The sequence below is a fragment of the Sciurus vulgaris genome (genome assembly GCF_902686455.1).
Source record: "Sciurus vulgaris genome assembly, chromosome: 18".
Lineage (NCBI taxonomy): Eukaryota > Metazoa > Chordata > Mammalia > Rodentia > Sciuridae > Sciurus > Sciurus vulgaris.
Window position 1 is genome coordinate 15,769,366 of NC_136479.1, and position 15,344 is coordinate 15,784,709.

General features: G+C 33.9%; 1 protein-coding gene across 1 annotated transcript in view; it reads left to right on the forward strand.

Moving 5' to 3' along the window:
• LOC306649531 (phospholipid-transporting ATPase ABCA3-like) overlaps positions 1-15,344 on the forward strand; it is a gene marked incomplete at its 3' end in the record, with an annotated part of 134,728 nt that overhangs the window by 92,435 nt on the left and 26,949 nt on the right. Inside the window, exons 20-25 of the mRNA XM_079120539.1 lie at positions 3,973-4,219; positions 4,351-4,555; positions 6,398-6,614; positions 9,428-9,601; positions 12,915-13,093; positions 15,195-15,320. Of these exons, the coding sequence (XP_078976665.1) occupies positions 3,973-4,219; positions 4,351-4,555; positions 6,398-6,614; positions 9,428-9,601; positions 12,915-13,093; positions 15,195-15,320 (1,148 nt within the window). The remainder of the gene's footprint in view (positions 1-3,972; positions 4,220-4,350; positions 4,556-6,397; positions 6,615-9,427; positions 9,602-12,914; positions 13,094-15,194; positions 15,321-15,344) is intronic.

The following is a 15,344-nucleotide window of genomic DNA, read 5'->3' on the forward strand; positions in this document are numbered from 1 at the left end:
TTATTATCTTAACAAACTTTTTTTTTTTTGCAGGACAAAAGCTTTTATTTTTGATGAAGTCCAGTTTCTTATATTTTAATGTATCATGTTTTTAAGTCTAAGAACTCTTTGCATAGCTCTGATTACTGAAGACTTTCTCCTAAAAGATTTATGGTTTTCTAAAAGTTTTATAGCTTTACATTTTACATTTAAGTTCATGATCCATTTTGAAATAATTTTAGTATAAGGTGTAATATGTGAGTCAAGGTTAACTTTTGTGCCTGTGAATGTCCAATTAGTTATTCTACACCTTTATAAAAAATGAGTTGGGGACTAGGGTTGTAGTAGCTCAGTAGAAGAGTGCTTGCCTAGCACATGTGATGCACTGAGTTCAATTCCCAACTTATTTATTAAAAATAAATAAGGTATTGTGTCCATGTACAACTAAAATATTTTTTTAAAAAATGAGTTGGGCATGAATGGGTCTACTTTTGGGTTCTTTATTATATTCCATATCCTTCCTTTAATCTGTGTATGTTTCCCTTCACTAGTGTCACACTTGAAAACTGGTAGGCTGGTTCCTCCCACTCTATTCTTGTTTTTCAAAGTGGATCTAGCTATTTTAGCTTGTCTGTGTCTACAAAATATCTTGAAATTTTGATAGAAATGGATTAAATCTGTACATAAGTTTGAGTGTAATTGACAGCTTTACCATGTTGAGTCTTACAGTCCATGAACCCAGTATGTCCCTCCATATACTTAGAACTTCTTGGATTTCTTTTATCAGTGTTGTATAGGTTTCAAGCACACAAGTTTTATACATGTTTTCTTAAATTTACACCTAAAGATCTGGGGGTGTAACTCAGTGTGTGAGCAGTTGCCTAGCACATGCAAAGCCCTGGGTTTGCTTCCCCAGCACTGCAAAAATAAAAATAATTTACATCTAAATATTTTTGAATGAATGTAAATGCTATAATGTTTTAAAGTTGATGTCTATATTCTTATTCTAGTATGGTGAAATACATTTTATTCTTACTTATTTTTGTATATTCTGCAACCTTGATAATTAGTTGATATTAGTTGTAGAAACCTTTCTTTTGATTCCTTGGGATTTTCTATATCAATAGTCATGTCATCTGCTAATAAGAGCAGTTTTATTTCTCCCTTTATAATCTGTATGCCTTTTATTTTTCTATTCATTTTTTATTGTACTGGATAGAACTTCCATCACTATGTTGAGTCATTGGTGAGAGATGGACATTTGTCCTTGTTCCTAATTTTAGAAAGTATGCTCTCTTTCTCCATTAAGTATTTAGAGAGTTAAAGAAGTTCTGCTTTGTTCCTATTTCTCAGAGTTTTAATCATGAATAGATTTTTTAAAGTTTTTCTGCATAGATTTATATAATTAAATAAGTTTTATTTTTTAGCCTATCAGTATGGTGGGTGACATTTATTTTTAAACATTGAACCAGGCTTTTATTTCAGGAATAGATCCCATTTGTGATGGTTCATAATTCTTTATATAGTTTTGAATTCTATTTGCTAATATTTTTTAAGGAATTTTGCATCTATATTCATAAAGGATATTGGTCTGTTGATTCTTTGTGCTTATTTTGAATCACTTTGCTATCAAGGTAATATTAGCTTCATAAAATGAATTAAGAAGTATTCTCCTGCATACAGAATGGGAGAAAGTCTTTGACACCTGCTCCTCAGATAGTGTCCTCAGATAGGGTGTTAATTTCCAGGATACATAAAAACTCAAAAAGCTTAACAAAAAAAAAAAAAAAAAAAAAGACAAACGAACGACAAATATATGAAAAAAATGTTTAACATCTTTAGCACTTATCAAAAATACAAGTAACAATAAATGTTGGTGAGGATACCTGGGAAAAGGGTACACTCGTACATTGTTGGTGGGAACAAATAAGTACAACTATTCTGGAAAGCAGTATGGAGATTCCTTAGAAAACTTGGAACCACCATTTGTTCCAGTCATCCCCTCCTCAGTTTATATCCAAAGGATTTAAAATCAGCATACCATAGTGATGCAGCCAAATAATGTTCATAGCTGCACATTCACAATAGCTAAGCTATGAAACCAACATGCCCATCAACAGATACATGGATAAAGAAATTGTGATATAGATATATATACACAATGGGATATTAGCCATAAGAAGAATGATTTTATGACATTGCCAGTAAATGGATGTAGCTGGTGATTATAATACTAAGTGAAATAAGCCAATCCCCAAAAACCAAGGGGCAAATGTTTCCTCTGGTATATGGAAATAACCCATATATAAGGATTGAGGGAAGAATAGAAGTTCAGAGGATTAAAAAGGGGAATTAAGGGAAGGAATGGGGAAAGGAACAGGGAAGACAGTTTAATCTGATATAACTTTCCTGTGTTCATTTATGAATCCACCATCATAATCCACCATTATGAATCCCACCGTCATGTACATCCAAAAGACTGGGACCCTAATTAGAATAAGACACATTCTATGCATGTATAATTTTATCAAAATGGATTCTATCATATATAAATAAAAAGAAACAATAAAGTGTTCTCCTATTTCCTGGAATATATTACATATAATTTTAGTGCCTGTTTTTCTTTAAACATTGATAGAATTCTCCAGTTAAAATATCTGGGTCTGGAGATTTCTTTTGGGGGATTTTAAGTTAAGAATTATATTTCCCAATAGTTACTCAAGTAATTTATTTCATATTGGGTGGGCTGGAGTTTGTGTGTTTTGAAAAAGTGATCTACTTCATCTAAGTTGTCTAATTTTTATGTTGCAGTTTTCTAGAGAAACATGATCAATAGTATATGTTTAGTAGAGAGAGAGAGAGGTGGGGGAGAGGCAGAGACAAATTTATAAAATGATATTTATTAGGGGAATTATCTCACATAATTGTGAGCCAAAATGTTCCACAGTAGGCCACCTGTAAGCTGGAGATCCAGAAAAGCAAATAATTCAGACTGAGTCTGAATATCTTAGAATCAGAAGGTTTCTTGTGTAAGTTCCACAGTCTGACATGTGAAATTAACTATCACATTGTGTAGTCATTCATAGTATTCTTTTATTATCCTTATTATTTTCCTGATCTATTCTTCATTTGTGTTCAATATGCTATGAATATATTAATTTTAAATTTTAAATAATATGGGTTTTCAATTCTAACATCAACAGCTGATTATTTCTATGTACTTCAGTTCTCTGGTAAATTCTCTATCTCAGTACCCACTTTTAGCTGTGAGTTTTTCAATTGTCTGTGCTTCTTGTTAGTTCTGTTTGTCAGTATACCTGGTGATATTTTGATTCAATACCAGGCATTTTGGGTGAAAATTACAGATATTCTACATGAGATTATGTTCTCCAAAAGAGGTTTAATTTAAATTCTGGCAGGCAGTAAAATTGAGGGAAGATCTCCAGTGAGGGACTGAAGTGACTTGAGACTGGATTGAGGGTTTTGAAAAAATTAGTCTGTTTCTTTCTTACTGTTAGAGTATAGAAACACAGATTTAACAAAGTACCTTCATCATTTATAAAACTATAAAGTTCTCAAAGGGAAGAAAATATTGAACTCATCACCATGAATTTTCATTCTTCTCAAGCTCTTGAGTGTTCTTTTCGCTCTCTAATGCCCTCAAAAAGATTATTTTAAAAAATTTTTATCCAGTTTTCCTAGTTTTTCAGAGAAAGGATTTGTCAGCTGCAAGATAAAGTTATAAAAGGAAGTACTCAAAATCAGTTTAAGACAGAGTCTATACCACGTTGCATGTATTTTCTCAGTGAAGTTATAGGTTATGAAGTGATAGCTTGAAATTTAATGATGGAATAAAATGTTTAAAGATAACAGCAAATGTGTGCAGTAATCATTATGAGAAAATTTAAAGTGATGAGAAAATTATTTGTTCTACTTCTCTGACATATTGTAGGTGTTGTGAATACACTAACCAGTGTTGTTTCCTCGTCCTAGGTAATCTTCTGGATTACTTGAGGGAAAATAAGGAGTGTAATAGTTTATGCATTATTGCTTTTTCCATGGAGGTGAAGACAGATGAAACAGTATTTACTGTTTTGTTCAACAACGAAGCATACCATTCACCGTCTCTGTCCCTGGCAGTTTTAGACAACATTCTTTTCATGTCACTTTCTGGTGCTAGTGCTTCCTTGACAGTCTCCAATAAACCTCAGCCACACCATGACAATAAAGTCAATGAAGGGTATGTTATTACTTTTATTAGAATTGACTCTTAAACTTTAAAATTCATTTACATGATAAAATTAACTATTGATAGAAACCTGTATTTTCTGCTTTCTTGATTTTCTGTTACATCTTTTGTTCCTTCTGTAGGACTATAAATGGACAGGAGGTGTTTTGGGATATGCAGCTGGGTGTAGCTCTTTTAATAAGTGGCTTTTCCCTCCTGACAGTGACTGAGAGAATCACTAAGGCAAAGCACATCCAGTTTCTGAGTGGGGTCTCTGTCATCGTGTACTGGTTTTCTGCTTTAGTGCATGATTTTATTGTCTTCTTATTTTCCTGCTGCTTACTATTGGTGAGTAGGGTTTATTTTCCTCCTATACCTCATGTAAAATCCCTATCCTAGTGGTTCCATAAATCTAGCTCTGCCAATAAACTGTGTTCATTATCTTATAAAACATTGCAAAGTTTCATGGTAGATTTTGTTAGAAGAAAATAACTCCCGTATCCTCCTGTTTTTGCCAGCTCTTTTGCTGCTGTGACTAAATGATCTGACCAGCACAGTTATAGAGGAGGAAAGGTTTGTTTGAGGGCTCATGGTTTCAGAGGTTTTAGTCAGTTGGAGTCTGGCTCCTTTCCCTGGGGCTCGAGGTGAGGCAGAACATCATGGTGGAAGAGTGTGGCAGAGGGAAGCAGCTGGCATTGTTAGAAAGCAGAGAGAGTCTCCACTCTCCAGGTACAAAATACATACCCCAAAGCCACACCTCAATTCCAGTCTCCTCCAGCCACACCCTACCATTTCAGTTACCCCTCAGTTAATCCCTGTTAGGAGATTAAATCACTGATTGGGTTAAGACTTTTACAATCCAATCATTTCTCCTCTGAACCGTCTTGCATTGTCTCACATGTAAGCTTTTGGGGAACACATCACATCCAAACCATAACACCTTCATTAGCAGAAAATAATTTTTTCTTTGCAGTACCACAAAGACTAATTTAGACTAATTTCCCATTTATTTTCTCATATACTTTTGCTGACCTCCCAAACTGCTCTAAAGGTAGAAAGACTCCTACCTTTAATGTTTTATGCTACCTAGTTTTGTCCTTCAATTGTCCTGGCTATACCGTTGTTAGCCTTTCTAATTTTCCTGAAAGTTTCTATCAGTTTATTTTAAAATTTGTACTGAATACATGCTATGATCCAGACAATATTCTGGGATCCAGAGTTGGTTTGTTTAAATTATTCTTCCTGATTGCCCAGGCTAGAGAACTTGAAATCCTCCTGCCTATGCCTCCTTAGTAGCTGGAATTAGCGGCATATGCCACCAAACCTGGCCAGAGGAAACTCTTTAGAGAAATAATCTACTTTCTGGAGAAGTTGGTAGAAGTTAGCTCTCTTGGGAGAAAGTATACTAACTTTGTGAATTTTAAAAAGAAAAATTGTTCCTAGTAGAAAACAAAATAATAGAAGGAAGCATAGTCTTTCTGTTCACTGCAGTGCCCTCTGGTGAAGAAGAGGCACAAGTAATTTACCTGATGCTTGCAGGCTATACTTCTTTTTAAAAGAGGCAGATTGAGCTAGCATCCACCAGTCAGAGAGAACATTCAGCCTTTGATTTTTTGGAGGTATTGGCTTATTTCACTTAGCATGATAATCTCCAGTTCCATCCATTTACTGGCAAATGCCATTCTTTCGTTCTTCTTTATGGCTAATTTTCCATTGTGTATCATGCTAAGTGAAATAAGCCAATCCCCCCAGAAATCAAAGGCTGAATGTTCTCTGATTTGTGGATGCTAACCCAGAACAAGGGAGGTTGGGGAGGATAAGAATAGAAATTCGTTGGAATAGACAAAGGAAAATGAAGGGAAGGGAGAGGAGAGAGGCTTAGGAAAGTCCATAGAATTAATCAGTCATCACTTTCCTAGCCTTGTATTTGTATACACTACCAGGGTAACTCCACATCACATACCACCACAAGATTGGAATTCTAAATAGAATAAGTTATATTCTATGTATGTATAATATGTATGTATAGTTTGCCAAAATACATTCCACTGTCACTTGTATAACTAAAAAGAACAAGAGGCAGATTGACTAAATAAAGACAGGAGTTCCTCTTTCTGTCTTTGAATGTTTTGACCTGATTTCCTTTTCCACTTGCTCTTCATCTTTGGCTTTGTCCCCTCTGTATTTCAGGGAGTGTTCAAATACTACAAAATTGATATTTATGTCATGGATTATCACTTTCTGGAAACAATGCTGATACTCACACTATATGGCTGGTCTGCCATTCCTCTCATGTACCTGATGAGCTTCTTGTTTTCTAGAAGTTCTTCTGCCTACATCAAACTTATTCTGTTCAACTTCATCTCAGGCACTTTTACTATCTTCATAGATAGAATATTAGGAGACGGTAAGTGAAAGGACTTCACAAAATTTCCCCTTCCCCAGAAGACAGCAGTGAATAAATAAGAAGTAATGGGCTTACAGATACATAGGGATATTAGTAGACAATTAAGTTCTAGGTTTTTTGAAAAATCCTGCATTGGCCATAAGTTAATAACCTTATTCTGAGTGCCTGTGATGTGTTAAGCATTGTGCCTCATCTAGTATCCTCATACTAGAAGTGATGGGATTGAACCTGAGCTGCAGGTCCTTGGAAATGAGGCCTCTTCTCTTCTCTGTCCCCACCTCAGTAGCGCTGTCACATGACTTAGATAGTTTGTTTTGTATCTGATTTGGGAAATTTTAGGAGTATTAGTCCCTAAAACTCATTTGCAAGAGAGGGTGAGAAAGGGTGAGAGAGAGAGAGAGAGAGAGAGAGAGAGAGAGAGAGAGAGAGAGAGAGAGAGAATGAATGAGAAGAGGAGGGAGAGGGAGAAAGAGAGAGGAAATAAAGGAGCACTTTTTTCCTATAGAAGGGCAATTTTGAGAAAGTTAGAAGAAATTATATCTCAAATATATTAGACTGTTATTATCTTTAAAAATATTATCTCTTGACATTGTGGTATTTTGGAGTGAGGTAAAGAGAGGGATGAATTGAGAAGAATCAACCTCCTAACATTTCAGAAAGACGAAAAACTGTGTATTCACTTGACATGTATATAATTAAGCCAGTTCTTTTTCCTTCCTTTCCTAGTTTCTGCAGGATTCTTCAATTTGTATTTCCTCACTTGCCTTCTCTGATTATGAGATTTGCATATATACTCATTCTTTGATTTAATACCCATACAAATATGAACTTGATCTAGATCAGTCTGTCCATGCCTCCCTGTCATTGCAGAACTCCACAGGTACAGGCTTCCCATCTCATTTCCCTAACACTTCACCTATCATAAAGAATTCCCTGCATTACTAACAGTCTTGGAAATATGAAAAATAATCAAACATAACCCAAATAGATTACAAATAGTACCTTGGAAAATGAAAAGATTTAATTACAGAAAAAATTCAGGCATAAAGTTAGATAGGAAGAGTAAGTTCTAAGGTTATATTACACAGCAAGGTGACTATAATTCATAATAATGCATATTTCTAAATACTCAAAGAGACGATTTTAAATCTCTTACCACAAAAATGATAACTATTTGAGGTGATGAATATGCTAATCATTCTGTTTTGATCATTCCACAATGTATTGACATTTCAAAATTTTACATTTTATTCCATAAATATATATAATTATTATTGGTCAATTTAAAGCTAAAAATAAAAAAATCAACAGTCCAAAGTATCAGAGTATTATACACAGTCTAAGAATTAGGGGATTAAAGATAAATACAAAAGAAATACACTTAAGATATCCAATGAGATAAAAAGATGAAAACATGAGAGAAATATTAAATCCATAGAGGACAGAGAGAGAAGTTCTAACATATGGCCAGACAGAGTTCAGAAAGGAATAACAGAAGACAAAGATGTAGTGTTAAAAAAGACACTGGCTGACATTGTACACAATTGTTTACAAACAAATCTTCAGTTGCAAGAGGCTCACTGATTTTTTTTAATCTTCATCTAGATACAACATCATGAGACTTCAGAACCCCAAAGTTAAAGAAAAGACTTTTGAGGCAGCCAGAGAGAAAAGTTGAGAAGGCATCTTTAAATATCCAGTGTAACCACAAAGGAATATTTTGTAAAGTTTAACTTCTAAAACATAGATCACCAGTGCAGAAGAAAAGAGAATAAAAGACTAAATCACAGCTAAACTACAAGGAAGGGATAAAAATGAAAAGTCAGAATAAATAGATAAATAATGATAGTAATCCACCCCCAAAATTAATAAAGTCAAATAACAGTAAAACATGCTCATTAAATAAATGGCACGACTGCCATTCTGCATTTCCACAACCCCTAAGTCGGGAACAAGCCCCCAGCTTCATGTTAGTTACAGGAGGCACAGTAAAAAATATAAAGATACAAAAAGTGAAAGAATGGCAAGAAATATGCCACACAAATACTCACAAAAAAACCTCAAGTGATTATATCAATAGAAGAAATATTTAGAACTGAAGAATAACATAATCATGCTACAGCAAAAATAAGAAACTGTATAGCTTTAACTAATAAATTCAGAAAATTAGGGGAAAACCCCAGCATCACATATTCAAAGAAAGAATGGTAAACAAATAAAAACAAATATTAACCAAATAGAAAGTGATTATGTACAACTGACTGGGCTGGTGCACACCTGTAATCCCAGCGACTAGAGAGGCTCAGCAATTTAAACAAAATAAAGGGGACTGAGGTATGGTTTAGTGGTAGAGGGCCTCTGAATTCAACCCCAGAAACCACCCCCAAACACAGAGTACTCTGATTTGATCATCCCACAATGTGAATACACAATAGAGTACTAACAAAGCCAGAACTAACAAAACAGTTACACTTCTAGAAAGACGCAATTTACTTAATCTGATTAAGAGGAATTAGAAAATTTGAATTGTACTACAAGTATTCAAGAGATTAATCGTTCAAATTCTGTCCATAAAGAAAACACAAAGCCAGCATGGCCATACTTCACCAAAAAATTCAGAATTCTGCAATTATCAGCAAAAACTCTTTATCATCAGGTTTAAACTATAACAAACTTTTTAGGAAGTAATTACTGTTCTTCAAAGATAATCTGGTTTTTAATTCCCTGAGTTTGGTTGGATCATTACTGGGGGATTTCTTGTCTTAGGGATAGTTCATTTTCTATTATGTAACCTACTTTTATCATGTTTTTAGCAACAGCAACTAACTTGTCTAATGTCACCAGAAACTTCATACGTAATTCGTTACTGATCTTTCCCAATTATAACCTTGGGAAATGCATCGGTGACTATACTGTTATCTACCAGATGAAGATACTGTGTACCGGGAAAAAGAGTGTTCCCAAATTCTTAAATTGTAGTAAAGAAAGTAAGTATCTTGAGGATCTCTATAAATTTCTATGAAATTAACCTTGGGTTCAGGCCATGAAACGTGCTGTGAACCTGCTGTCCTCTCAAGGAGAGAGGACACATGTTTGGTACATGTTTTGTTTTTCAAGCCAAGGAAATCTTCTTAAATACAGTAAAACTTCAAAGCAAATCTGAGGTGAGTTTAAAGTGGTTATCAGGTATAAAATAAGAGCTACTAATAATCAACCATCTACTCGTATCACTTTTTGAAATGTCATTTTTTTACTTAGTGCTGATATAGAAAATACAGTTCAGAGTTCATTTTTGTACATTGTATTTGCTAAATTATTTTACTAATTTTTATAATCTAAGTGTAGATTAATTGATGTATTCAAAGCAGATGTTCATAGTGTATTTCTTTTCCAATCTTTATGTACATATTTCTTGTTCTTAATTTACTGCTTCATCAGACACATAGTTAAAATTGAATCAAAGTGACAGCAGACCTCCATTTTCAGTCCAATTTCAGAGTGAACATTATAATATTTTACCATGAAGTATGATGTCTACAATTTTTATCAGATTAAGGAGTTCCTTTCTCTTCCATGTTTAGAAGTGTTCAATTTTATCAGATGCTTCTTACTGCTTGTATTAAAGTGAGCAAATGATTTTTCTTCTTTGCCCTGTTGAATTACGTATATATTCTATTGAATTACATAGTGAATTATTTAGCCTGAATTTGTAATGGCACATAATTATAAGTCATATGATAAACTGAATAAACCAAACATCGTTATGATGTATGGATTGTTATATATCAGACTGCTTGCTACTATTAGGATTTTTTGTAAACCATTTATAAACTTGTAGAATAAAAGATATTTAAGAGGTTTTTATTTGGTTGAAAATTTTGTGGAATGTTCATTGCAGCTCAATTCACAATAGCTAAGCTATGGAACCAACCCAGGTGCCCTTTAATAGATGAATGGATAAAGAAAATGTGGTATAAATAAATACACAATGGAATGTTAGTCTGCCATAAAGAATGAAATTATGGCCTTTGCTGGTAAATGGATGGAACTAGAGGCAATCATGCTAAGTGAAATAAGCCAATCCCAAAAAATCAAAGGCCAAATGTTCTCTCTGACTCACAATGGTGGTGGTAGAGGGTTGTCATGGAGGTTCACTGGACTGGACAGGGGGAATGGAGGGAAAGGAGGGGGAATGGGAATGGGAAAGACAGTGGAATGAATTGGGTGTGACTTTCCTATGTTCATATATGAACACACAACCAGTGTGACTCACATCGTGTACAACCTCAAGAATGGAAGTTATACTCCATGCATGTAAGACACGTTAAAATACATTCTAGTGTCATGTATAACTAAAAAGAACAAATAAAAATTTTTAAATTTTGTGGAGGAGGATTGGTGTCATTCTTTTTTTAAACTTTTAAAAAAATTTTTGTAGTTTAAAATGGACATTATTTCTTCTTAAATATTTGTTGGAATTTGCTTGGGAAATTAATTGTGCATGGAGATTGTTTTTTTGGAAGTTTTTTTTAATTTAAATTTTAATTTTTATATTCTGCATTTTGATTCATTGTACACAAATGGGGTGTAACGTTTCTTTTCTATGGTTATACATAATGTAGATTCACACCATTCATGTACTCAAACATATACATAGTGTAACACTTTCTGTCTCATTCTACTATCTTTCTTTCCCCCACTCCCTCCCGCCCCATGTTCCTTTACACCATTCAAAGTTCCTTCATTCTTCTCTCCCCTTCTGGAGCTCTCCCTCATTATGTATCGTCATCCACCTATCAGAGAAAATATTTGGCCTTTGGTTTTTTGGACTTAGCCTATTTCACTTAGCATGATATTCTCCAACTCCACCCATTTACCAGCAAATGCCATAATTTTATTCTTCTTTATGGCTTAGTAATATTCCATTATGTATATGTACCACAGTTTCTTTATCCATTCATCAATTGAAGAAGATTTTTTTAACTCTTGATTGATCTAAGAATAAAGACAGAATTGAGTATTCTCTTACATTAAGGCAAAAGTTTTGTAGGATCATTTTATCCCATCTAAATTTTCTAATTAATTGGAGTAAATTTTCTCAGAATATTTTAGGACAATTTTAACATCTGTATTATCAATAGTGATATACACACTTTAATGCATAATATTCCTGATTTTTTCCACTTGCCATTTATCTTGAGCAATTGTAATAGATTTTTATCAGTTTTATTAGTCTTTTCCAAAAAAGAAAGTTTCCAGCTTTGTTAGTTCGTTTCGTTGCATGTTTGTTTTCTAATTTATTTAGTTAAGTTCTTTTTCACTTTATTCTACATTTTTACACTTGGGAGATCAGTTTTCTAACATCATAAGTTGGGTTCTTATATCATTTATTGTTAGCCTGTTCTCTTTTCATGTGGTTTGGTGGATTACTATTTTTCCTGATTAGATACTCTGAACTTATCGCATTTGTGATTTGATGTTTCATTAGTTTGAGAAAATTCTCATTCATGGGAAGAGAAAACATCTAAGTAAAAAGAAAAAGAAAAATTTGGAAGGCAATATTGTCCCTTGAAGCCTTGATCCTGTATACAAAGCAGGAAACAAATAAGTTATAGGTACTGCAGAGCAAAGAGCTTGTCAAGGAATCAGAAAATAGCATCCACTCCTCCTCCACCACCTCTCCCATCTGTACTATCTCTACCACCTCTCAACCCCTCACTTCAGGAAAAAAGATATTTGTAAAGAAAATGCATTTCATCTTACCAGTAAAATAGCTTTCATAAGCTAGCTAACTATTCACCCCAAACCTGTCATCATCAATCCATATAATTCCATGAAAATTCACAATTCAAAAAATCAAGAAAGAGGTAGCTAGCTTTCAAGCGAAGCTAGTATGAGAACAACAACAAAAAAAAAAGATTAAAAACAAAACATTTAACAAAATGATTTTTTTTAAGAACCACAGAGGCAACTTGCACATATGGTAATATCAAGGTATGGGAGCTAATGTGGCAAAATGTTAACAACATTGATACTAGTGAGATGGAATAGTGTTTATTATTTTTTAAATTTCACTTTCCTTTTTAGACTTTTAGAGATGATAACATAAGATTCCAGTAGACAACACAGATTATGATACTATTCTTTATAAAGTTCAAGGATAGTTGCTTCTTACACCCTAAATACTTGGGTCTTAGTTTAGCCTAGTGTTTCATTTTATCCTGTAGTTCTTGTTCTTTGTTGTTTTCTTGATCTCTTCGTGGTATCAATAAGATTAGCATTCTCTCTCACTATTCCCAGATACTGAGAAGAATATTTATTCTTTGGAAGAGCATACAATTGGAAAGCATTTGATTGTCATGAGTATTGCAGGCTGTCTTTTTGTTCTCTTCATTTTCCTTTGTGATAATAGTTTGTGGAGATTAAGAATGTTTCTCAATCAACACGTTTACTTTGCTATCTACAAGAAATATAAGAAGGTGAGCGCTTAAGAACAACTCTGAAAACACTGAAAACTAGGCCTCAAAAGTATGAGTCAGTATGTGACTCTCTCAGTTACCCAACAAAAGAAAAACTCATCTGCATGAACGTAAATCAACTTTAATGAAGTAAAATCACCTATAACAAAGTGAATTCACTTTGATGATCATTTCAAAGAACTGAAGTTTATCTTTATAAAATTTCTCTACTGTTGTCTTCTCTTTCATTGATGCGTTGGTTACAATTATCTTCCTTCTACTTACTTTTGGTTTATATTTCTCCTCTTAGATGCCAAAGGCACAGCTTTTAGGTTTCTCTTCATTTCCAAATAAGCATTTAAAACTAAATATTCCCTAAAAGCACTACTCTAGCTATGCCCTTAAATTTTGATGTATTATTATTATTTATTTTTAATTGACAAAAATTATATGTATATTTAAATGTACAACATGATGTTTTGATATACATGGCAGAATGGTTTAGTCAAGCTTGTTAATGTATTTATGATCTCATGTATTTATATTTTCTTATGGGGAAAACATTTCAAATCTACTCCTCTATACTTTCTTAATTTGATTTTAATTCAAAAATAATTGTATGTTTTAAGGGGTACAACATAATGTTCAATATGTTTACAGTGGAGTGATTAATTCAAGCTAAAGCATTTAAAACCTCCTTTTTAGTAATTTTGAAATATATAATGCATTATATTTATTATAGTCAACATTCAGTATGCGATAGATAGCAAGGCTTATTGCTCACATGTGACCGAAACTCCGCTCAGCTTTCCATATCTCCACAAGGCTCGATGGCCACCATTCTGCTCTTTACTTCTCTAAGTTTAAAGTTCTTAGAATCCACATATAAATGAGATCATGCCATATTTGATTTTCCATAGCTTATTTCACTTGACATAATATCCTCTAGGTTCATCCATGTTGTTCCAAATGACAAAATGTCCTTTTTATTAAGGCTAGTTTCCTAATCTGTTGATGAATCCTTAGATTGATTCCATATTTTGGCTAATTGTGAATAGTGCTATAATGAGCACAAGAGTGTCGATGCCTTTACAAGGTGATGATTTCATTTTCTTGGGATATATACCCTACAGAAGGATTTCTGGGTCAAATGGCAGTTCTATTTTAAATTTCTTTAGGAATCTCCATACTGTTTCCCATAATGGCTGTGTTACCAGAGCCTTAGACCAGAAACCCAACGAATCAACAAATCAGGTCTGGGCACTCACCCCATAAACCAAGTGGAAAAAGTAATGGTGACAAGCAGGAAAGGAACTATTTAATAGGTACAGCTACCCCAGGAAGACAAAAGTGACCAGCATTTCCAACCCTGTCTTCTGGGGTATTAACATGAGTGTCCAGATTACGTAGAGATGGGGACCAGAAATATGCCGAATCAAGCAGTCTTGTCCTAGATGATCATTATCTCAGGATTGGTCAGGCAGGACCTTGTTGGTGATAAGAAAGCTGCTGTTGCCTGGGGGATAGTTTCAACTCATCAGTCGATGTTTATCTATTGAACTTGTTTCTGGAATCTAAGGTAACTCAGAGCTAAGGAGACAGATGCAAAATGAAGACCGAGATGCTTTCAGTTACCCATTGGACATTTGCAGATTCAAATGAAGAGTCAATGTTTTTAGCCAAAGCAACCTCCAAGTCTTTGTTACGCCTGTTTAATTTGTGTTACCACCAACAGCCTACAAGTGTTCCCTTCACAGACTTTCCAACACTTGCTATGTGTTGTGTTTTTATGATAGCTATGGTAATGGGTGTCAGGAGTTATCTCATTGTGGTTTTCTTCGTTATGTAAATTAGTGCATTATAGCTATGTATAATACAGGGTTCATTTTGACATACTTATGCGAGTGTGAATAACTTTTCCCTCGCTTCTGGTCCCCACTTTCATTTCCATGATAAACTATTCATTACTCATAGCTTAGTTAGTTGTTCATGAGACCTGGGTTGATATTCAGGATGTTTCTTGGAAAGTAATCAAAACTTCTGTTTTAAAATCTTTAATATTATCTCTCAGTTTAGATTTCATGAGGCCATACAGTTTATGATTCTTGTCTTGAAAATATAGGATATAATTTCTAAGGAATTATCTGGAGAATCTCAAGATAAAGATGTAGAATTTGAAAGAAAGAGAATTCTGGAGCATCCTGAAGAGTTGATGAATTCCCCAGTGCTTATTAAGGAACTCACAAAGGTAAATCATTCTGTGGCCGAAACA